At 56.0% G+C, this 23,082-nt stretch overlaps 1 protein-coding gene across 1 annotated transcript; it reads right to left on the minus strand.

Moving 5' to 3' along the window:
• Positions 1-785: 785 nt before the first annotated feature.
• LOC141993100 (uncharacterized) lies at positions 786-23,076 on the minus strand. The gene is made up of 5 exons (XM_074962423.1): positions 22,440-23,076; positions 8,682-8,725; positions 6,583-6,646; positions 5,237-5,377; positions 786-1,256 (listed from the first exon to the last, which is right to left on the minus strand). Exons 1-5 carry the CDS (start codon positions 22,488-22,490, stop codon positions 786-788), a joined length of 771 nt encoding a protein of 256 aa, XP_074818524.1. The 5' UTR covers positions 22,491-23,076.
• Between the last annotated feature and the right edge of the window lie 6 nt (positions 23,077-23,082).

Genomic DNA, 23,082 nt, shown 5'->3' on the forward strand with positions numbered 1-23,082 from the left:
TTTCCCCAGGCCAGGCTGCATGGCCGTGGCAGAGCCAGGAGGGCAATGCAGGACTCCCTAGCCTGGAGCTGAAAGCCAGGACAGCCTGCCGCCTCCCCGGGGCCGGTGATGCTGGCCAGAGCCAGACAGCGCGGGCAGGGGTCACGCAGGCTCTGCCGCTGCCCTGCGGTGGTCACCACTCACAGGACTGGCGGGCAGCGAGGGGGCTTAGGGTGAGCAGCTTCGGACCAGCCCAACCCTACAAGGCAAAGAAACCCAGCGGGGCAGCACCTACCAGGCCAGGGCGTAGGGCAGGCAGTGCTGCGCCCTCTCCGTGCACCTGTGCCTCTCCTGCAGCGAAGAAGAGCTGGGTCAGAAAGGGCTGCAGCCCTGCCCCAGGGCTAGAGGCAGGTTCTGGGTACTGAACCTGGCGCGTTTAGCGCTGCGCCAGGTCCAGGGACGCGGCCCAGTGTCCCATGGGACTCGCAGGAGTGTGCAGCCCTCAACAGTGGCGTTCAAACCACGTTGGAGGGGACCAGCGGGGATCCCAAAGGCTGCTGCTCTGCACTCGTGTGGGTATGTCTCTGAACCACTCGCTCTCAGGCTGGCCATTCTCAGAGCAGCCCGGGCTCCCATGGGCCCAGAGGGCTAGCCGGGTGCCATGCACGGGGATGTGGGCATCGCATTCACAATACACACGTGGTAGAATAGGGAACAGGCTGCCCCAGGCATCCTCTTGCCACCATTCGCATCCCATTGACACAACACCCACTACTAGCCAGGGCTCCAAGGTAACCCGCTGCCAGCTAGTGAACACGGAGACCCACTCGCTGCTGATCCACCTGTCTGGGAACTTGTGGCCCATCCTGCTCCCTTTCCTCCCCTGCCAAGATGTGGGTGGGTGACCACAGCGCCATCCCCCAGTCTCCTCGGGCCAGGGCCAGGGGCTGGCAGGTCTGAGGGATGCTCACGGCATGGCCTGTTCCTGCCTGGATGCATGTGGTGTAACTCTCCCTCCCGTCTGTCTCTCTGGCCCCCCCTGTGGTGTCTGTCTGTCCTTCTGAGGAGCTGCCACCAGCGGCTCCGTCTGGCCCCTGGCCTGGTTGTGCCCGGTGGGGGAGAAGGACCGCCTCCGGCATTCCAGCAGGATGGGGGAGGAAGGCCTGGTCAGCCCCTACCTGCAGAGCTGTCATGTGCGTCACTCTCCAGCCACGGATGGTGCGGTTCACCTCGTAGGCATAGACAATGACCATCAGGAAGGAGATAGCGTAGAACATCTGGGCAAGAGAGAAGCTGAGGGTCACACCCAGCAACAATCCCACCTGCCGGCTTCTAGGGCGAGCCAGGCACCCCGCTGGGCCCTCATTCCCACTAGCCTGTCTTGCCTTCCCCAGGCCAGGGTGCTGCTGTCAGCGCTGCTCCCAGTAACCCCAGGGGATCTGAGCATGAACCAGTCTGGTAACGACACCGCCAGAGTTCCAGCGTGGGGGGGGGGAAGGAACCAGCACGTGGGCACGACCCTCGCGCCCCCTACCGCACCACATCCACCCCTGCAAAGGCTCCGGCCACTTACTGGGGCCTCCCTCGTGGCTTTCCAGCCATGCTGCACAGCAGGGCCTGATGGTGGCCATCTGGGCTGACACACATGGGTTCGAACCGGGGCCATCCAGAGCTGAAAGCACGAGTCACCGCAGCCCGACCCAACCAGCCAGGCTCCAGTACTGGGCCCGTAGCAGAGTCCCGTCCTGCGCGGCCCAGGCAAGATGCGGCCCCGTGACGCTCTGACGAGCGGGTTACGTGCGCTCACAGTCGCGGAGCTGGATCACGGCAGGCAGCGGCACAGAACATTCCTCCAGTAGCCAACAAGCTGAGCCGCTCAGTGGTCTCTGGCTACGCTAAGAACCCATGACCATGTACCCAAGGCACATGTCCCCCCACGCCCACAGGTTAGCTAAGAGGATCCAGGTGGGCTCAGGCTTAGCATTCACAACTGGCTCAGAAAACACGGTTCTTCCCCCGGAGCTATGGGAGCAGTGGGGGCTGAGTGCTACCACCCCAGTGCAAAGGGCAGTCGTGCAGCAGGCGTCACGTGTCTGGACCGTAGTAACCCATATGCGACCGTGTCTCCTGAAATCTTAATTGAGCAATTGGCTGAAACTGGCTTGGAAAAGACATGGCTGTAATGTTATTGACAGAATTTGTAACCATAGAGATCACTCTTGCAATCACTGTTATATATTTGCAGCAAATATTGTACAGAGGTTGTCGTGTGAGGTGTCTAAGACAAGGTTATGATTGGCTGGTTATAATTATGCTGTGTGTATCATTTTTGTATTGAAGTTGTGAATATTGGCTCTATGCTGTCTGTATTTCAAACTTATGCTCTGCTTCTGGGTGACACCCCAGACAAGTTGGTGTCAGCTCTGCCTAGCCGGCTGGATGGCCCTAGCCCGTTAAGGACCATCAACTATACAATTGACCCGTTGAGAGAAGGCAGACACGCCTTGGGACTCAGCAAGGTGTGCAGGGACCTGCCTATGGACAGAACTCTGAGGTTTTTCTATGCCATGTGCTGGATACTGTGTCCTTGGGACAAAGAAAGCAAAGACCACATGACAAGAGACTATAAAAGGCTGAGGCCTCATTTCCATCTGGCCTTCAATCCTACTTCATACCTCTGGAGGGACACTGCTACAAACTGAAGCTCTGAACAAAGGATTGAATGACCCATCCCAGCTGGGGATGTTCTCCAGAGACTTGATTCGAACCTGCCATTTATTCCATCACTGCGACATGCCTGAACCAAGAACTTGGCCATCACTGTATGTCATTGATTCCATTTCACCGATTCTAGCTCTCATCTCTATTTCTTTCTTTTTATGAATAAACCTTTAGATTCTAAAGGATAGGTAACAGCATGATTTGTGGGTAAGATCTGACTTGTATATTGACCTGTGTCTGGGGCTTGGTCCTTTGGGATCGAGAGAACCCTTTTTCTTTTACTGGGGTATTGGTTGTTATAACCAGTCATCCCCATAACGAGTGGCCCTGGTGGTGAAACTGGAGCGTCTAAGGGAATTGCTTGTGTGACTTGTGGTTAGCCAGTGGGGTAAACCCAAAGTCTGCTCTGTCTGGCTGGTTGGGTTTGCCTTGGTGTGCAAAGGAACCCCAGCCTGGGGCTGTAACTGCCCGGCTTTAAGCAATTTGGCCTGAATTGGCACTCACAGTTGTGTTCCATCAGAGCCAGCATCGTTACAATGGTCACTTGGAGTCAAAACTGTCTGGAAGACCTTCAACCCAGGACCAGCAGATCAGGCTGACCCCTTTGAGAGCTGGGCCCAACAGTTGCCATTACTGGAGCCAGCCCGTTAAGGCGTTTTGGGTGGTTGTGGGTCCCAGGGGGTCCTGTGGCTGGCATGCCAGGGCTCCATAAAGAGCTGAATGGGACTCAAAGCCAGAGGCCCTGCAGGCAGGTGAAATAGGAGAGAGCGAGCAAGGGGCTGGACACGCCACACAGGAGGGGCTGTGGAAGAGGCCCAGGACTGGGGGTTAAGGAGCAGGAGGAAGCGGCTGGGGCAGCGTGAGGCCGGTAGGGGCTGGAGGCCCAGGGCTCAGGTGCCCCAGGCCAGTGTTGTCAACAAAGGCGGAAGGAAACCCCACGTCTACTGGCATCAACAGGGCAGGGCTCTGGAGCCATAAAGCCCAGGGAGGGAGCTGAGCTGTATCGCCCTGGGACACCGGGTGAGCGCTCCACCTGGGGAGGGTGAAGGGCTGAGGTGTGTTTAGACTTGTCTTCCCACCCAGGAGGACTTCTTGTGTTGTCCAGATGGTCAAAAGCACCAAATTACCCCATCCACCGGGGGAGACTGCAGACCATGGGTAAGAGAGGGGAAACTGAGGCAGTAATCTGCTCTCAAGCAGGTAAGAACCCGTTACAAAAGGGTAACGATAAATGGTTGTGTATCAAGGTGGCAAGTGGGTTCTACAGGGACTGCTGTTCTCTCATTTCACATCTACCCCAGTGAGCTGGGATGGCGAGTAAGCTGCGTGTTCATGAAAGCTGCAGCTGGTATTAAACAGGGAGGACTTGCAAGTCCCAGTGAGGACAGAGAAACCGCAACCAAGATTTGGGAGAGGGGTGAGACACGGGCAGAAAAGCACATGAGATTCTGCTGGGGAGTGAAAATGCCACAAATCTGCCTGGGCAACATAACCCCAGATCCCTGGAGAGAGAAATGGAGGAAGCAGCTCTGGCTGAAGGGTTTGTCCTAGGGCCGAACACTTCTCAGTGCGGGGGTGCTAACAGCCAGCGAATCCGACTGAAGCCACAGTGCGACGTGGCAGCAGAAACTGATGCATGTCTGGGCTGGGGAGCCCGAGGCCTCGCCTCCCAGAGAAGGGAGGGCTACACCCACCTGGAGGAGCGCTCCGAATGCTGAGCGCCATGTCGCCAGCAAAGGACATCAGCTGGAGGGAGTTCAGGGAAGAGAAGCAGAAACCGATGGAGGCAGGAGGGATGGACGCACATGGGGAGATCAGAAGTGGAATCGGTTTTCCTTGGCCAAGCAATGACTGGGGATGAGGGGCGTAACCTGCAGGCAACTGAAGGGCGCAAAGTCCAAGGATACTTCAGTTCCAGGGTGCTCGACTTCAGGCACCAGGGGCCAATTTCCAGAGCTGCCGAGCGCTCGGTGCCCACGGAAGTCAGTGGAGGGCGCAGGCGTGCGGCACCTTCTGAAAAGCCAGGCCCACAGCGGTGGAGTTGGGCTCTCCAGTTCAGGCCGGGCCCCAGGGTCCGAGCGGTTATTTAGTGCAATGTGAGCATGGAGCGAGGTATGATGGCAGGAACCCAGAGAGGGAAGGAGCAGGCTGAATATCAAGAATGGCTCCCTGGCAGCAAGAAGCATGAGGCTGCATCTCCTCAGGGCAGGGGCTGAATCTCCATCCTTGTGACCCCTAGCTGGGAACAATCCTGGACTGGCCCGTGAAAGAGGGACCTGTTAGGGCTCGAATATCCCCAGAGTAGAGGGCACAGCTCACCACACCACATGCATAGGCAGCATGACACCCCCACCCACCCACCCCAGGGCTCATCCACGCGAACAGTCACAATCTGCAGCTATACCGGGTGGGGGGGGGGGCGCAGCTTCCAGAGAAACAGCAGCAGCAGAGACTTTTGAGCCGGGCACAATCACCACCAGCCCCAGCCCGCACGTCCGCCCACGTGCAATCGCACCCGCACCCCGTCTGTGCTCACCATGGCCAGCATCAGGCCGTAGGGGCAGAACTCGTAAGCCAGGACAAAGAGTTGGGCTGGAAGGAGCTGGATGGCAGCCGTGATGATCAGCACCAAGGCAGCCAGGAAGTCTGCCAGGGAGAGCAGGAAGAGGGGGAGCAGCTGTGGGGGGCAACAAGGTTAGTTAGGGAAGATGCTACCAGCAGGGAGCAGCCCCCTTTTCCCTGGCCCCGTCTGGTACACGCCTGCCTCCCTCCCCTTCCCTCCCCCCCCCCAGCACCCACTGGTCTCCTTTGTTCTGCATGGTGTGCGGCCCAGAGCAGCATGGACACGCTCCTCTGCCCTCCCCTGAAGGGGATGCCCTCCTGGCCTGAGAAGAGCGCTGGGGCACCTGGAGCCCAGAGATGGAGGCAGGGCCTGGAGGCGAGGGAGGGGGGCTCCTCTCCAGTCAGGGAGCAGGGTAAGGAAGGAGACCCTTTGGGAACAGCGAGCTGCGCTTTGCTGCTGCATCCGTGCGCCCGTCCGACGGTGAGGGAGGCATGTCACCAAGAGGCTGCCCCACCGCACTCGGCCTCCGCCCTGCCTGCCCTCACCAGAGGCTCCGCGGCCTCTCCGCGGCCCACCCGTCCAATGTCTCCAACACAGAAGCGAGAGGAGGCTCCTCAAACATGGCTGCTCCTGCATGAGTCTCCCTCCGCGCAGCTCAGCCCTGCCTCCTCCCAGGTCCCCACTGCCACCAGTACACATAACACTCTTCCTAACACCCCGTCTCCTCCTACGTGTGCCCCCTCCTCATGCTGCCTCTCTGCCTGGAGGAACAGGCCAAGGAGAGCTGGCATGGATTAGGTGCTGCAGCCAAACAGTAATTCCAGCAACCAATGAGCACTCAAAGCAAACCAGGCTCTTGCTGGGCTGACCAAGCCATGGGGCAGGGCCAGCCTAGTGCAGCTGTTGCCCCACTCCTCCTTTCCCCGACCCAAATGGACTGGGAGTGTGATGGGGCCCTTACTGATCTCTCAAGACTGTCCTTAGAGGCAGCCACCTAACTGAGTCCCCTGCAGAGATACGTCAGACCAGCTTCTGCCTGGTGTCAGGGTGAACCCATGTAGCTGGGCAGCAGGGGCACTGCAAACCCCATGAATTATGGGGTTTTCCCATGACCCACAGCTGCTCCAGCTAAACACCAGGAAACACCGAACTAAAGAAATGGGTATTCCTGGGTTGGCCAGGGCTATGGTGAACTGGCCACGGGATTAGGATGGACTAGTATGGGGCAGGATTAAAAACCCTTGGGCATGAAATGCCCTGTGAGATCGCACACTCTCCACTTCTCTAAAAATCCAGGGTGTCTCGAGTCTGCAACAGACCTGGCTGTGGAAGCATCTCCTCCTGAGGGTGGATACAGCAAGGACCGAGCTGCTGCCAACGAGGCTGAAATGGAAACACAGGCAACGGTTAGTCTCGGTTGCACACGGCCAGCCGGGCATGGTATCCATCTAGTAGTCTGCACACAGCACAGTTAACATCCCCTTTCACCTCTCCTTGAGCCTGGGCTCAGACACAGGTCTGGGTCTCGGGGAGGTCCCCGCTTTGCACCCAGTCTCCCAGCTGGGATATCTGAAGTGCAAGGCACTCGTGTGAGTTACCGGCGGCTGGTTTCCGAGCTGGGAACAGGATTGGAGTCCCGAACCCTCCTGCCTCCCAGCCGTAACGTCCCATCCTCTCTCCATCCTGGTCACCCTGGGGGGCTGGAGTCCAGGTGCCAGGGCTCCCTGCTGCAGTGGGCTCACGCTGGTTCCTAGACTGCACAGAGAAGAGCCACAGGACGGTGGGGATTGGAAAGGAGCTGGCGTGTGGCAACGGAAAAGCACTGAGGGGATGGCTTCCTGCTGCCTCCTGCTAGTGGATTCATGCCCCAGCAGCCTGGACACAAGCCCTGCTGGAGGCTCAGTGGTGAGCTGGAGCCGGTTCGCACGGGTTTGCTGGAGCCAGTTGTTAAATTTAGAAGCCCTTTTAGAACTGGTTGTCCCGCGAGGGACAGGACAACTGGTTCTAAAAGGGCTTCTAAATTTAACGACGGGCCAAAAGTGGCACCTTAGGTGCCGACTCCGTGGGGGCTCCGGGGCTGTTCACGTGGGAAGCCTGGTGGGGGCTGAGAAGCAGGCGGTGGCTTCCCGTTCAGGCCCAGGGAGGCGGAGGTGAGCTGGGTTGGGGGGGCGTGAGGGGGGCTGCCCACGCTGTGGCAGGTAACCCGGGGGGGGGGACATGCAGGGGAACCGCTCCCCGCCCCAGCTCACCTCCGCCTCCCTGGGCCTGAGCGCGAAGCTGCCGCCTGCTTCTCAGCCCCCCCCCAGGCTTCCTGCGCGAACAGCTGATCCACGGGAAGCCGGGGGGCGGGGCAGCAGAGTGGGGCAGCGCGTTCAGGGGAGGAGGTGGAGGCGGAGCGGAGGTGAGCTGGGGCCGGGCGTGACGCAGGGAGCTGCCGGTGGGGGCTCTGCACCCACCAAATTCTCCCCGTGGGTGCTCCAGCCCCAGAGCACCCACGGAGTCAGTGCCTAAGGCGCCACTTTTGATGTGATCAGTGGGGGAGCGGCCGCTCCCCCTGCTCCCCCCCAGCTACGCTACCCCACCCCTAGGAGCCAGAGGGACCTGCCAGATGCTTCCTGGGAGCTGCCCCAGGGAAGCACCACTGGGACTCCCCACCTCGCCCCCCCAGCAGGTAGCTCTGGCTCTTAGTGGCCACTACAGTGGCCCATGAGACCCTCCTGCCTGGTTCTGGGGGCAGTCAGAGGACAGGGCTGGATGAGGCAGGGGTCCCAGGAGATGGGGGTCAAGGAATGTGGGGGGTTGGATGGGGAAGGAGTCCCGGGGGGCAGGGGCAGGCCACAACCCCCTCGTGGGGTGAGGAGGGAACCGGTTGTTAAGATTTTGGCAGCTCATCACTGTGTAGACGGCTCACTTACCGGAGAGAGGGGCCCTGGGATGTTAGGGGACGTGGTGGTCTCCAGAAGGAAAGGTGGATTCCACAGTCCCCTCCCGCTGTGGACAAGACTGGACAGGATGAAGGGCAAAACCCTGGGGCTGGGGATAATGCATCCCCAATGACCTTTGCAAGCTGGATGCAGGAGCACCCAGGGGTCTGCCCTGGTGGTACCCTGCGGTCAGACCCCGGAGGTATCACTGTGGCCTGGGACCTACACTGGCACTGCCTGGCTACCTGAGAGCACCCCCAGAACCTGGCTCTGTCCTGCATGCGTCCCTAGCATAGGGATAAGAGCAGAGGCCTTGATGATGCAGATATCAGAGCTCTTACGTTGTCTTCCTACAGAAGGGGGACAGCAGCCAGCATGGGGGCTACCAGGGGAAAGCGCTTGGCAACTGGCCACGAGCAAAGCACATCCACATTGGCCCCTCACTATCCTGACCCCAGCAGGTCTTGGGACAGACCTCAGGTAACTGGACCCACCTCAGAGATAAGGCCGCCAGGTAGACGCAAGTCAGCACAAAGATCTAAAAGGAGAAAGGGAGATGACGAAGGGTTAATCAGGAGTCCCGTGGTCTTGATTCAATTCCTCCCCAGTGCAAGCGGAGGCTCTGCCCCCCACTGCTCAGTGGGGGCCCTGCCTGCGCCTGGCAACAGCGCATCGCGGCCCTCGACCCTCCCTGGCAGGCCACCAGCAGGGAACTTGCTCCAGCTGAGCCAGCTGTCTGTCAGTGGAACAGAGCAAAACACTGAACCCTGGGCAGGCTCCATTCGGCTCGGCAGTGTAAACAGCCAGAGACAGGGAAGCGGGGGGAGGGGAGGAAGGGGCTCTAACTTCCATCAGGGACACACTCGAAATTAGGCAGGAAAGACCTTGGTTTAACATCGCAGGCAGGGAGCAGCGCGTGTTACAAGCTGCGTGCAAAGAGCCCATGCTAGGGCATGCATTGCTGCGGGCAAGGACGCTCCCCAGCTGGCTTGCAGCGCTGCCTGGGAGCAGGCTAAAGGTGTCTGACGGAAAATGGGTTTTCAGACAGAATTAAAAAAACGATTCTGGTTGGGTGGGTAGAATCAATTTTTTTTCCAATAAAGCCTTGAGTTCTTGGCATAAAAATAAACCTGATGGTTTGGGGGGCAGAGGGGAAAGAACTGGTTTTGTTTGAGGGTTTGTTTTGTTTTACACTGATAATGGCTTAGAAAACAAGGCTTTTGTAGGGTTGATTTTTTAAATCTGGATCTCACACAAGGCATCATTTGGTATTTTTCAACCAGCTCCAGGAGCTGTTTGAGAGAAATCCGGCGACTTCTCCCAGACTCTCCTTGGACGCAGCCCGAGAAGGACTGGATAGCAGTGGTGCCTGATGCTCTGCCATCATCAACAGGCCTGGGAAAACCGATCTGATGGTCGTAACGACGCTGCCTCTGGCGGGACATGATGGAGAGTATCGAGTCAGGACAAATAGCTCAGAGCAGGGCAGTCACAGCCCAAGGCTGGGGTCTCTCCACTTCTAAGGCAAACCAAACCAGCCAGACAGAGGACTTCGGTTTTTACCCCACTGGCTACCCATATGTCACACAAGCAATTCCCTTAGACACTCCAGGTTCCCAGTATCCCCACCAGGGCCACTCGTTATGGGGATGAATGGTTATGAAAACCAATACCGTAGTGGGGGGAAAATTAAAAAGAAAAGGTTCTCTAGATCCCAAAGGACCAAGCCCCAGACCCAGGTCAATATACCAGTCAGATCTTACCCACAAATCACGCTGTTGCCAATCCTTTAGAATATAAATAAACCTTTAGATTTTAGAAAAGAAAAAGATACAGACGAGAGCTAGAATTGGTGAAGTGGAATCAATTACATACAGTGATGGCAAAGTTCTTGGTTCAGGCTTGTAGCAGTGATGGAATAAACGGCAGGTTCAAATCAAGTCTCTGGAGAACATCCCCAGCTGGGATGGGCCATTCAGTCCTTGGTTCAGAGCTTCAGTTTGTAGCAAGGTTCCTCCAGAAGTAAGAAGCAGGACTGAAGACAAAATGGAGGGGTTTCCAGGGCCTTTTATATCCTCTGCCATGTGGCTTGTGCTTCCTTTGTCTCAAATACAAGCTGCCCAGACATGGCTTGAAAGCCTTAGAGTTCTGTCCATAGGCAGGTCCCTGCCTGCCTTGCTGAGTCCCAAGGTGTATCTGCCTTCTCTCAATGGGTCAGTTGTGTAGCTGATGGTCCTTAATGGGTCATCCAGCAGGCTAGGCAGAGCTGCCGCCAACTTGTCTGGGGCATCACCCAGAAGCAGAGCACAACTTTGAAATACAGACAGTACAGAGCCAATACTTTAAATACAAAAATGATACATGCATACAGATAGCATAATCCTAACCTTACTTGACCTCCTTTGTACAAGATTTGGTGCCACTACAGGATCTTGGTCGCAACAATGGCCTATATGGTCCCAGTTCACCTCAATAACGTCACACCCCCCAATGCAAAATTGGTGCAGGAACAGATGACAAACATGGCTGACGGCATCCCAAGAGCTCCCCATCCTGGGTTCTGTCTCCCTACCCCAAGTATTGGTGTATAACGGAAATGGTTTATCAAAGTCATGTTCAATAACATGATTGAATCTCTTTACAAAGGTAAAACTTGGTTAGAACAATAGTGGATTGGATCTGCTCTTGCAGCAGGGTTCCTGTATGTCTCTTGCCAAGAGCTAAAGAACATAACTACTTTATCCATACAAGCTCTGGTAAATGTTTGGAACACAATTAATACCAAGTTAACGTAGATATTAATGTTGTTCACAGTATAGGAATCTTGGTATTTAGCCGTGAAAGCAATATGGCAGTGTGCCTCAGTTTCCCTTTTTATACAGCACTTCAGGTCTGGAATGTCTCTTCTCCTGTGAAAAGTTCCAAGACTGGTTACAGGCACTAACTGTGAATCATCTAGGAGTCTGGTGGCACCTTAAAGACTAACAGATTTATTTGAGCATAAGCTTTCATGGGTAAAAACCTCACTTCTTCAGATGCATTTGCATCACAAGGTCTTTTAACATAAAGTGTGTTCTTATGTATCACTCTTAAGGGGTTTTCCAAAAGATTAGCCACATTGTACATTTTTACAATTCTTGGTATTAGCAACACATTCGTTACAAAAATCACCATTAGCAACAACAACAAATTCAATGCGAGGGTCCATTTACAATCTTTTTTGTCATGCCACACCTCTGGCTCAATACCATTGGGGATTTGGCATTTTAGGGTTAGCCTGTGGCTTCCCTTTGCAAAATTAAGGTCTCTCTTTCCTCCTTGTCGTGAAGGATCAAACCCTGATTTCTTTTGCTTAACAGAATTCACTGGCTGATTGGGTGTGCTCTCTGTGCGAACAGCAATGAGCAAGTTTCAGAGTAGCAGCCGTGTTAGTCTGTATCTGCAAAAAGAACAGGAGGACTTGTGGCACCTTGGAGACTAACAAATTTATTTGAGCATAAGCTTTCGTGAGCAAGTCTTTCTTCTCCCTGTCAGTCAGGTAATTTGCATCAACACAGACAGCAGCCTGTTTACCAGATCCTTAACTGCTACCAATTCCAAGGCTGGACTCTGTCTTACAGAGATATGGCACAAATCCAAAGTGTGAGGGTGAGAGTTTGCTTGCTCTCCCCTGCACCTTCAAGCATTCAGCCCGAACCCAGTTCTGCTTGGAAACACGAGGAACCAAACCTGTCCTCAGACCCTGAAGCACAGACCTTTTGGAAACTATCCTCACTAGATCTTTCAACAGGACAGTCAGTGGATCCATTCACCACAGAAAATGTCCGGCTGTTAGGAACTGAAACTTCCTTGATTAAATCACTTCCACACCCTTCAGTTGCAGTAAACTGCTTGCACAGACGCCATGAGGATTCCTTTCCCTAGGGGCTTCTTTAAGCAACAATTCACCCCCATTACCACTTCCATCCAGAGCATTGGCACAATTTATGGAGTCACCTTCTACTGAACTCACAGTAAGAGCATTTACATAAAAGGTGGCAGTGTTGGAGTACATTTGGTTACACCCAGACAACTGATCAGAGTCATACAACGTACCAACATTGTTATAAACTGGACTTGCAAGAGGATACAGTTTCTGCTGTTCTTCCCTTGCTTTTTTGACTTGGAGCCTAAGTCTGGCAACCGTTTCCTCAGCAGCCATTTGCCTTCTACGAGCCCTTTCCTCTCATTAGCCTCCTTCAGTCTTTCAGCAGCTTCTCTTTCCAATTCAGCATTCCTTTCCTTAGCTTCTTTTTCTAATTCAGCATTCTTTTGCTTTTCCAGCAATCGACTCTCTGCTCGTCTCTGTTCATGCTCAAGTTTCAGTTTACTTGCTGCCTTTTGCATTATTATTGCTTCTGCAGCCTCAGGTAAGGGCTGTGCTCCTGCCTTCTGATCGCTGGCCATTAACAGATCTCGCAGTTCTTGATTCGTAGCTTTAGTTTTAAAGCTTATCCCCTTTTCTGAACACAAATGTTCCAGGGCTTTTTTGTCAAGACCCTCATATGCTCTTTGCTCACTGTGACGATGTGACGCAGCAGGGAGGGGGGAGTGTTGACCTGGGAATGTGCCCTGGGGACGGGAGACCTGAGAGCCTGTCACCTGAGCCAGGAGGGGGAGGGGGAGGTAACACCTCTGCCCAGGAATGTGGAGGGAGGCTGCAGCAGGGAACCTGCTCGGTGGGTTTAGTTTCAGTTTGGGGCTGGGTGGAGGAACACAGGGAACCCCAGGGCTGGGGTCTAAGCTCCCTGCTCCCCCAGAAGGACTTCACTGAGGGGTCCTGGGTGTCCCCACAAGCTCTGTTTTGGACTGTGTTCCTGTTGTCCAATAAACCTTCGGTTTTACTGGCTGGCTGAGAGTCTCAGTGAATCCCAGGAAGAGGGGTGCAGGGCCTGGACTCCCCCACACTCCGTGACAACTTCTCTCCCCCCTTCGAGACTGAACTGAGCGGGGTCACTGTGACCAGTGACCTGGGGAAGTTCGGGGCCCCCTCTCCGGGACAGCGCATCCGCTATCAGGTTGGCACTTCCCTTCACGTGGACCACGTCCATGTCGTAATCCTGCAGGAGCAGGCTCCACCTCAGGAGCTTGGCGTTGGCTCCTTTCATCTGGTGCAGCCAGGTCAGGGGAGAGTGGTCGGTGTAGACGGTGAAGTGTCGCCCGAAGAGATAGGGCTCTAGTTTCTTGAGGGCCCACACCATGGCCAGGCACTCCTTCTCGATGGCCGCGTAGTGTTGCTCCCGGGGTAGCAACTTCTTGCTCAGGTACACGATGGGGTGTCTCTCCCCCTTTTCATCCTCCTGCATTAACACCGCCCCCAGTCCCGTGTCGGAGGCGTCGGTGAACACCACAAAGGGCTTGTCAAAGTCTGGGTTTGCTAGAACTGGGCCACTAACCAGAGCCTCCTTCAGCGCCCGGAAAGCCTCCTGGCACTGCTCGGTCCAGCCCACCTTGTCTGGCTTCCCCTTCTTGCATAGCTCAGTGATGGGGGTGGCGATGGCGCTAAAGTGGGGCACAAATCTTCGGTAGTATCCTGCCATCCCAATAAAGGCTTGGACCTGCTTTTTGGTGTGGGGAGCGGGCCAGTCTCTGATCACCTCCACCTTGGCCGGTTCCGGCTTTAGGCGGCCGCTCCCCACCCGATGGCCCAGGTAAGATACTTCAGCCATCCCCACCTTGCACTTCTCCGCTTTGACAGTCAGCCCAGCCCCCTGGAGTCGGTCCAGCACTTGTCTAACCTGGGACACGTGGTCCTCCCAGGTCTGGCTAAAGACACAGATGTCGTCAATATACGCCACGGCAAAACTCTCCATCCCCCTCAGGAGCTGGTCCACCAGGCGCTGGAAGGTGGCCGGCGCTCCCTTGAGGCCGAAAGGCAGGGTCAGAAACTCATAGAGCCCCAGAGGGGTGATAAAGGCCGATTTCAGCCGGGCATCTGCATCCAGCGGCACTTGCCAGTAGCCCTTTGTAAGGTCCATGGTGGTAAGGTACCGAGCTCCTCCCAGCTTGTCTAGGAGCTCGTCCGGCCTGGGCATGGGGTAGGCATCCGATACAGTGACGGCATTGAGCTTCCGATAGTCCACACAGAACCGGACTGACCCATCCTTTTTGGGGACCAGCACCACCGGCGAGGCCCAAGGGCTGGCCGATGGCTGGATCACCCCCAAAGCCAGCATGTCCCGGACCTCTCTTTCCAGGTCCTGAGCAGTTTTCCCTGTGACTCGGAAGGGGGAGCATCTTATCGGCGGGTGCGACCCTGTCTGCACCCGGTGGACAGTCAGATTAGTGCGTCCAGGCTGGTTGCAAAACAGCTGTCGGTACGGATGCAGCACCCCCCTGACCTCGGCTTGCTGGGCAGGGGTGAGCTGATCCGAGAGGGGGATTGTTTCCAGGGGGGAACCAGCTCTGGTCCCAGGGAATAGATCTACTAAAGGGTCATCTCCCTGCTCCTCCCACTGACCACACACAGCTAACACCACATTCCCCCTGGCATAATATGGCTTCATCATATTCACATGGTACACCCGGCGGTGGTGGGCCCGGTTCGACAGCTCCACCACATAGTTTACCTCATTGAGCTGCTTGACGACCTTGAACGGGCCCTCCCAGGCGGCCTGTAGTTTGTTCTTTCTCACGGGGATGAGAACCATCACCTGATCCCCGGTGGCGTAGGCCCGGGCCCGCGTCGTGCGGTCATACCAGACCTTCTGCTTCTTCTGGGCTCTGGCCAGATTCTCCCTGGCCAGGCCCATGAGTTCAGCCAGTCTCTCTCGGAAGGTCAGGACATACTCCACCACTGACTCTCCATCGGGAGTGGCCTTCCCCTCCCACTCGTCTCTCATCAGGTCCAGGGGGCCCCTCACCCTCCTTCCATATAACAGTTCGAAAGGCGAAAATCCGGTAGACTCCTGGGGCACCTCCCTGTACGCGAACAGCAGGTGAGGTAAGTACTTGTCCCAATCCTGCGGGTGCTGGTTCATAAAGGTTTTCAGCATCATCTTTAGCGTCCCGTTAAACCTCTCCACCAGCCCATTGGACTGGGGGTGATACGCTGAGGCCCAGTCATGCCGGACCCCACATTTCTCCCACAAGCACCGGAGCAGGGCCGACATGAAGTTGGAGCCTTGGTCTGTCAAGACTTCCCTGGGGAACCCCACTCGGCTGAAAATGGTCAGGAGCGCCTCTGCCACGGTGTCTGCTTCAATGGAAGCTAAGGGCACTGCCTCGGGGTAGCGGGTGGCGAAATCTACCACCACCAGAATGTATTTCTTCCCCGACCGGGTCGTCTTGCTGAGAGGCCCCACGATGTCCATGGCCACCTTCTGGAAAGGCTCCTCTATGATGGGCAAAGGTCTCAACGCCGCTTTCCCCTTGTCCCGGGCCTTCCCCACCCTCTGACAGGGGTCACAGGATCGGCAATACTGCCGGACGGTGGTAAAGACCCCGGGCCAGTAAAAGTTCTGTAGCAACCTCTGCCGGGTGCGCCGGATTCCCTGGTGCCCTGCGAGGGGGATGTCATGGGCCAGGGACAGGAGCTTGCGGCGGTACTTCTGGGGGACCACCAGCTGCCTCCTGATCCCACAGGACTCCCCTTCCCCTGGTGGAGCCCATTCTCGGTACAGGAACCCCTTCTCCCACAGGAACCTCTCCTGGCAGCCTCTCCTCATGGTCCGTCCCTCACTGAGGTCGGCCAGGTCCCTGAGCTTCTGCAAGGAGGGATCTTTCCTCAACTCGGCCTGGAACTCAGCGGCTGGGGAAGGGATGGGGCCCGGTTCCCCCTCCGTGGCCAGGTCTGAGGCCGCAGCCTCTCTGAGCCGTGCCCCTCGGCGCTCCCTCCCCACCCGAGTAGGGTCTCGCGCCTCCAGTGTGGTACCCTCCCCAGGGTCAGGTCGCAGTGCCCCTCGCCGGCTCTGGCTACGGGTCACAACCAGGGCGGTCTGGGGGTCGCTTGGCCAGTCCTCTAGGTCTCCCCCCATCAAAACTTCAGTGGGCAAATGGTGGTGTACCCCCACATCCTTGGGGCCCTCCTTGGTCCCCCATTTCAGGTGTACCCTTGCCACGGGCACCTTAAATGGGGTCCCGCCCACCCCCGTCAGGGTCAGGTAGGTGTTGGGCACCACCCGATCTGGGGCCACCACCTCGGGCCGGGCCAGCGTCACCTCCGCGCCCATATCCCAGTATCCATTGACCTTCCTCCCATCCACCTCCAGGGGAACAAGGCACTCTCTCCGGAGGGACAGCCCCGCACCCACCCTGTAAACCGAGCACCCTGAGTCCAGAGCCTCCAGCCCTCTGGCGGGGCTGGCTGGGGGTACTCTTCCCTCCTGAGCAGGTGGCAAACTGGTAGCCCCCCTTTCCTGGGTCGCCTGCCCCTCGTCCAGCTGAGTCCCTACCCAGTTAACCCTGGGTAGGTTGGGTCTGCTCAGTTTGTCCCTGAGCCCGGGGCACTGGGCCCGTACGTGGCCTCTCTGGCCACAGTGATAGCAGCTCAGATCACGTTGGTCCCCTCGAACGGGTCGGAGGGGCCCGACACCAGGCGTTCCCCTTTGGAGGGGGTTCTCCCTATTTCCCCGCTGGGAGGCCCCATGGTGACTCTCTCTCTGCATCGGGGAGGGCCTGTTCTTTTGGGACTCCTCCCGGCTACCCCCTGACCGACTGTTCACAAACTCGTCGGCCAGCTGCCCTGCATGCTGGGGGTTCGCGAGCTTTTTGTCCACCAGCCACAGCCTCAGGTCGGAAGGGCACTGTTCATACAGGTGCTCCAGTACAAACAGGTCAAGCAGGTCCTCTTTAGTTTGGGCCCCCGCTGTCCACTTGCGGGCATATCCCTGCATCCTGTTGACCAGTTGTAGGTAGGTGACCTCAGGCGTTTTACGCTGACTCCGGAACCTTCTCCGGTACATCTCGGGGGTCAGCCCAAACTCACGGAGCAGGGCCTGTTTGAACAGTTCATAGTCCCCTGCCTCTGCCCCTGTCATCCGGCTGTAGACCTCCACGGCTTTGGGGTCCAGTAAGGGGGTGAGGAACTGGAGCCTGTCTGCAGGGTCAACCCTGTGCAGCTCGCAGGCATTCTCAAAGGCCGTCAGGAAGCTATCTATGTCCTCCCCCTCCTTCCGCTGGGCCAGGAAGCACTTATCAAAGCTCCTTGCAGTCTTGGGTCCCCCCTCACTCACCGCAGCCGGGGCCCCACTGCTCCTCAGCCTGGCCAGCTCCAGTTCATGCTGTCTTTGTTTCTCCTTCTCCTGCTGCTCATGTTGACGTTCCCTCTCCTTCTCCTGACGCTCCCTCTCCTTCTCCTGACGCTCCCTCTCCTTCTCCTGACGCTCCCTCTCCTTCTCCTGACGCTCCCTCTCCTTCTCCTCCTGCTCATGTTGACGTTGTTTCTCCTTCTCCTCCTGCTCATGTTGACGTTGTTTCTCCTCATGTTGACGTTGTTTTTCATGATCCTCCAGCTCCCTCATTTTCCTCTCCCTCTCCCATTCCAGCCGCATCCGCTCCAGGGATGGGGAGCTCCGCTGGGAGGATCCCCTGCTGGCTGCTGGGGTCAGGGGGCCCTCGGTATTCGCTGGGCTTCCCACAACCCCTCCCCCAGGCATAGGTAGGAAGGGTCTCGGGGTGTCCTGGGCAGCAGTCTGACCCCTCCCAGCCTGGTCAGGCCCCAGGGCCCACGCTGCGTCCGCCGGGCGGCTTCCCTCAGGGACAGGGATCGGGTCATCCAAGCGATCCCTCTCCTCCAGCTGGGCAATCAGCTGTTCCTTGGTGGACCTCCCGACGCGCAGCCCCCTCTGCCTGCACAGCTCCACCAGGTCGCTCTTAAGGCGTTTAGCGTACATCTCCCGGCTGGCCACTCGCAGGCCGGGCAGCTGTCCACGGTTTCCAGGAAAAGCCCCTAGTGTGCCAGTCCTTCTTGAGGTCACCACCTCTTTGCCAGGGTCGAGCTGCAGACTCCTCCGCCCCTGGGACCGCTCGCTGCAATCCCCCGGGGGACCCTGTTACTGCAAAAGTCCTTCTCTCTGGTCACACACTCCCAGGGGTTAACCGCCCCCTGAAACCGTCTCTCTCTGAATCTTCAGCACGCCTGGTCCCCGTCAATCCCCCTTCGTTTTACTGTTCCCCAGTCACTTACTGCAGGAAGCGCCGTTCACGGGGTGCAGTAGATCCCACCGCTGCCACCAGTTGTCACGGAGTGTGGGGGAGTCCAGGCCCTGCACCCCTCTTCCTGGGATTCACTGAGACTCTCAGCCAGCCAGTAAAACCGAAGGTTTATTGGACAACAGGAACACAGTCCAAAACAGAGCTTGTGGGGACACCCAGGACCCCTCAGTGAAGTCCTTCTGGGGGAGCAGGGAGCTTAGACCCCAGCCCTGGGGTTCCCTGTGTTCCTCCACCCAGCCCCAAACTGAAACCAAACCCACCGAGCAGGTTCCCTGCTGCAGCCTCCGTCCACATTCCTGGGCAGAGGTGTCACCTCCCCCTCCCCCTCCTGGCTCAGGTGACAGGCTCTCAGGTCTCCCGTCCCCAGGGCACATTCCCAGGTCAACACTCCCCCCTCCCTGCTGCGTCACATCGTCACACTCACCCATTGCAACTGCTCTTTAACCAACAAAACTCTCAATACTAAAATTCAAATTTGGATAGTGTGGGGTATGGACCAAAAGCTTAATTGACCTGGTTCTGTGAATCCAAGCACGACTACGCTACTGTAACGATGCTGTCCCTGGAGGGACACAACTGAGAGTATTGATTCAGGACAAATTGCTTAGAGCAGGGCAGTCACAGCCCAAGGCTGGGTGTCCTTTATTATACTAAGGCACCAAACCAGCCAAACAGAGAGGACATCCGTCTGACCCCACTGGCTAACCAGAAGTCACACAAGCAATTCCCTTAGACACTCCAGGTTCCCAGTATCCCCACCAGGGCCACTCGTTATGGGGATGAATGGTTATGAAAACCAATACCGTAGTGGGGGGAAAATTAAAAAGAAAAGGTTCTCTAGATCCCAAAGGACCAAGCCCCAGACCCAGGTCAATATACCAGTCAGATCTTACCCACAAATCATGCTGTTGCCAATCCTTTAGAATCTAAAATCTAAAGGTTTATTCATAAAAGAAAGAAAGAGAGATGAGAGCTAGAATTGGTGAAATGGAATCAATGACATACAGTGATGGCAAAGTTCTTGGCTCAGGCTTGCAGCAGTGATGGAATAAACTGCAGGTTCAAATCCAGTCTCTGGAGAACATCCCCAGCTGGGAGAGGTCATTCAGTCCTTGGTTCAGAGCTTCAGTTTGTAGCAAGGTTCCTCCAGAGGTCAGAAGCAGGACTGAAGACAAAATGGAGGGGTTTCCAGGGCCTTTTATATCCTCTGCCATGTGGTTTGCGCTTCTTTTGTCTCAAATACAAGCTGCCCAGCCATGGCTTGAAAACCTTAGAGTTCTGTCCACAGGCAGGTCCCTGCCTGCCTTGCTGAGTCACAAGGCATATCTGCCGTCTCTCAATGGGTCAATTGTATAGTTGATGGTCCTTAATAGGCCATCCAGCAGGCTAGGCAGTGCTGATGCCAAGTTGTCTGGGGCGTCACCCAGAAACATAGCCCAAGTTTGAACTACAGACAGTATAGAGCCAATACTTATAACTTTAAATACAAAAATGATACATGCATACAGATAGCTTAATCATAAGCAGCAAATCATACCCTCCTCATAGACACCTTACTTGACCACCTTTGTACAAGATTTGGTGCCACTACAGGATCTTGGTTGCAACAATGGCCTATACGGTCACGGTTCGTGTCAATAACGTCACAACGATCCTGGTGCGTGCTAGTGTCCCAGCAAAGGGACATTCCAAACGAAGCAGGATAAAGGGCCAGAATAGAGAACAATCCTGCCCTGGCCTCTGGAGCTTGGAAAGAGAAGGTCTTAACCCTCTGCAATCAGTGTGTGTGCATGAAGAGGAGTAGGTGGTGGGTGGTGACTTGGCTCTGGTACCCTGTCCTACCAGTATTCTGGGTGGGGTTTCCCCAGCTTCTGCCGGGCTAGCTCAGGAGAACAGGACAAAGAGGTTTCCAGGGTGAGAGAGAGGAGCAAAAGTTGCTTGATTCCCCCTTCAGTGTCTCTGGGAGACCAGCAAGAACTCCTGCTCTGGAGTTTGCTCCCCCTCATTCCCAGACTGGGGTGCAGCCCCCCTCCCCTGCTAACAGCGGACATGGCTGATTGCTGTAAGGCAAGAAGCAGCCCCGCTTTAGCCTCAGCCCATGTGGAATTCATGGGATGCTCTCCTGCCAGCATCGCTGAATCATGCAAAATCCTTTCCCTCTGCCTTGTGTGGGTGTAGCCAGCCAGCCAGGCCCCCCCCCCCCTCAGACCAGCATTGCTGGAAACACACGGGAGCCAAAAACCACAGGGCACTTAACATGAATTCCAGCACAGCCTTTGAAGCTGTGAGAAGCACAGGTGTGCTGCTACAATGTGCCACTGGGAACATATACAACAATTGGGCTCACAGCAGGCAGAGGCGCTGTGACAGACATGGCTCTTAGCCCCTACTAAACAGCATGATGCACACACACCAACATCCTAGGTGGGAAAATATTTACCCTGATAAAAGGAATGTCCAGTAGTCGACACTTATTGTTTCTGTCCTTTGCAAGTGTAAACTACTCTTGCGAGAGCTGGCGTCGCCCAGACAGACCAGCCCCAATTTGGCACAAGAAAGGAGAAAGAGAATAAAGGAGTACAGAGGTATAAGTAGGGGACCTACAGCACCATGATTTTTGAGTGCTTTTCACTATCTGCTGGTCAGATAAGTGACAGCCTCCCAAGGCTTCTGCAGCTAAGAGGGTCCCTAAGCCTTGTCCCTTATTCGTCTTTCTGCGGAATTGAGTGACCGATCCTGGCTTGGCACCGCTGGAATCGAGAGATGCAAGGAGGGTAAGAAGCACCCACACCTGATCTCCTATCTTTAGTGTACACATATTTTGAAATAGAGCTCTATACTTTGTTTTCTTTCTTTGAGATTGTAGCTTCAGTTTTGTAACTTGTTTGTGTGTGTAACATCTCTACATTTAAATAAGTAGGCACTAGCAATTTTGTAACCACATGATTAGAATCTAGTTTAATAAATTTTGGTAACCATTTATGCATAAGCCTGACTTGTTTCTCTGGTTTACTGTAAAGCAGCCAACACAATTAAAGAACCTCAGCCGTTTTGGCTATAAAGCCTGGCCATTAGGTGAGAGTACTAAGAGCCTAGCGTTGAGTTGTGCCGCCTCCACGGGGCAAACTCTTAGGGCACCTGTCAGTCAATCCTGACTGCCCGCTGCGAAGGAGCTCTGAGCTCTAGCAGTTAAAGTCACGGGTGTGGAGAGGCTCTTAGTGCTGCCATTGGGGCACCTGTCAGTCAGTGTTGACTGCCCGCTGCAAAGGAGCTCTGAGCTCTAGCAGTTAAAGTCACGGGTGGTTAGGACCTTGGGGCATCCGTCAGCCTAGCCCGGGCTGCCCGCCGCGAAGGGACAGTGCGTCCTAGCGGTTAAAGTCACGGATGGTATAAAACGGGCATAGCTGGCACCTCACCAAACATCCCTGGCCATCGGCTAACAGTGGGTCACAGCAGCCTGGGAATGGGGAGTTCCCGAAAGCAGCTTTTTGCTACATCGCATCTCTGAAATGCTGTGTCTGGCACAGTGTGGCCCCCAGAACACTGCAGCTTTCCCCCAATTATAGACTGAGAAAAAATGAGCCGTGAAGGGACAGATGGGGTTGAATGACTCAGACAGAGACAACTAAAGCTCCCGGAGAGATAGGCCATCCTACAACCCCTTTGGAGAATAGAGAGACTGAATCCTGGTAAGAAAGAGCTAGATTGACAGGCACAAAGCAGAAGCTAAAGCCTCTGAGAAATGCAGCTCAGTTCCAGAGAGAAAACACAATCCACCATCTTCCACACAGCACAAGCGGGAGCCCTACAGCAGGCACTTTGCAGCCGGGAAATACATCAGATCCACCTCCCTGCAGGCTGTCAGTTCTCAGGTGGATGCAGGAGTGTCCCCTGAGCCCATCTACACTGGGCATACTGTTCAGTGCATGGGGAGGTGACCTGCTGGCTTCCACTGAGCTGGTGAGTGGGGCAACATGGGCTCTGACGGGCACCTTTGCAGAGCCCATGTCATTTTGCTGGGGTCTCTACAGCCCTGGTTCGTGCGTGTAGGTTGGTACCTTGTCGTTGGACAGCGCTGCTGCGCCGTCCCCTTGGCTCGCTGCCTCCATGCCGACTGTAGCCTCTTCTGTTGATTCCAGAGCAAAAAGTGCCCCAGCTCCTCCTCCTGGCTGGGCTCCTGCAGGCGGTGGTGGCGCTCAGCACTGAGGGGCTTTTCTCCCTCGCAGGTTGCTGTTGACTGAACTGCTGCTGTAACCTTTGCTTGTTTGGTTTGTTCCACACCCCTGTCACGGGGAGGGGGTAGTGCCTGGAGAGTGCGGCTGGAGTAACCTGCCCAGCCAGCCTTCCACTGTCTCACAAAGGGGCAGAGGCGGAAGCCTTCCCTTGATGCCCAGCGGCCTCCCAGAGCAACCCAGAGCCACCATGGCTGGATCAAGGTGGGGATTAGATATCAGGCCCAAGCCGCTGAGTCCTCAGGGATTGCAAGAGGGGACAAGTCACATCTCTCCGTGCATGTCGCAGCACCCCGGACTCCCACCCACGTCCCCTCTACATCACCCAGGGAGGGGGCGGGGGCTGAGATAACTCACAAACTCAGGGGCCAGAGAGGAACATTGCCAAACCCCCCCACTCAAAACAACAACCCTAAGACTGTGTAAAAGGTGCAAAATTCAACACTAGCCACCCCTCCCCCGCTTCCTT

Source organism: Natator depressus, chromosome 1, assembly GCF_965152275.1.
Source record: "Natator depressus isolate rNatDep1 chromosome 1, rNatDep2.hap1, whole genome shotgun sequence".
In the NCBI taxonomy this organism is placed as follows: domain Eukaryota; kingdom Metazoa; phylum Chordata; order Testudines; family Cheloniidae; genus Natator; species Natator depressus.

Coding starts and splice junctions, on each gene's coding strand:
- LOC141993100 (XM_074962423.1), bottom strand. CDS start 22,490: ATGGAGGCAGCGAGCCAAGGGGACGGCGCAGCAGCGCTGTCCAACGAC. Junction 8,726..22,439: donor CAGCGCTGTCCAACGACAAG/GTACCAACCTAC, acceptor TTCTCCTTTTAG/ATCTTTGTGCTGACTTGCGT. Junction 6,647..8,681: donor CTGGCGGCCTTATCTCTGAG/GTGGGTCCAGTT, acceptor TTTCCATTTCAG/CCTCGTTGGCAGCAGCTCGG.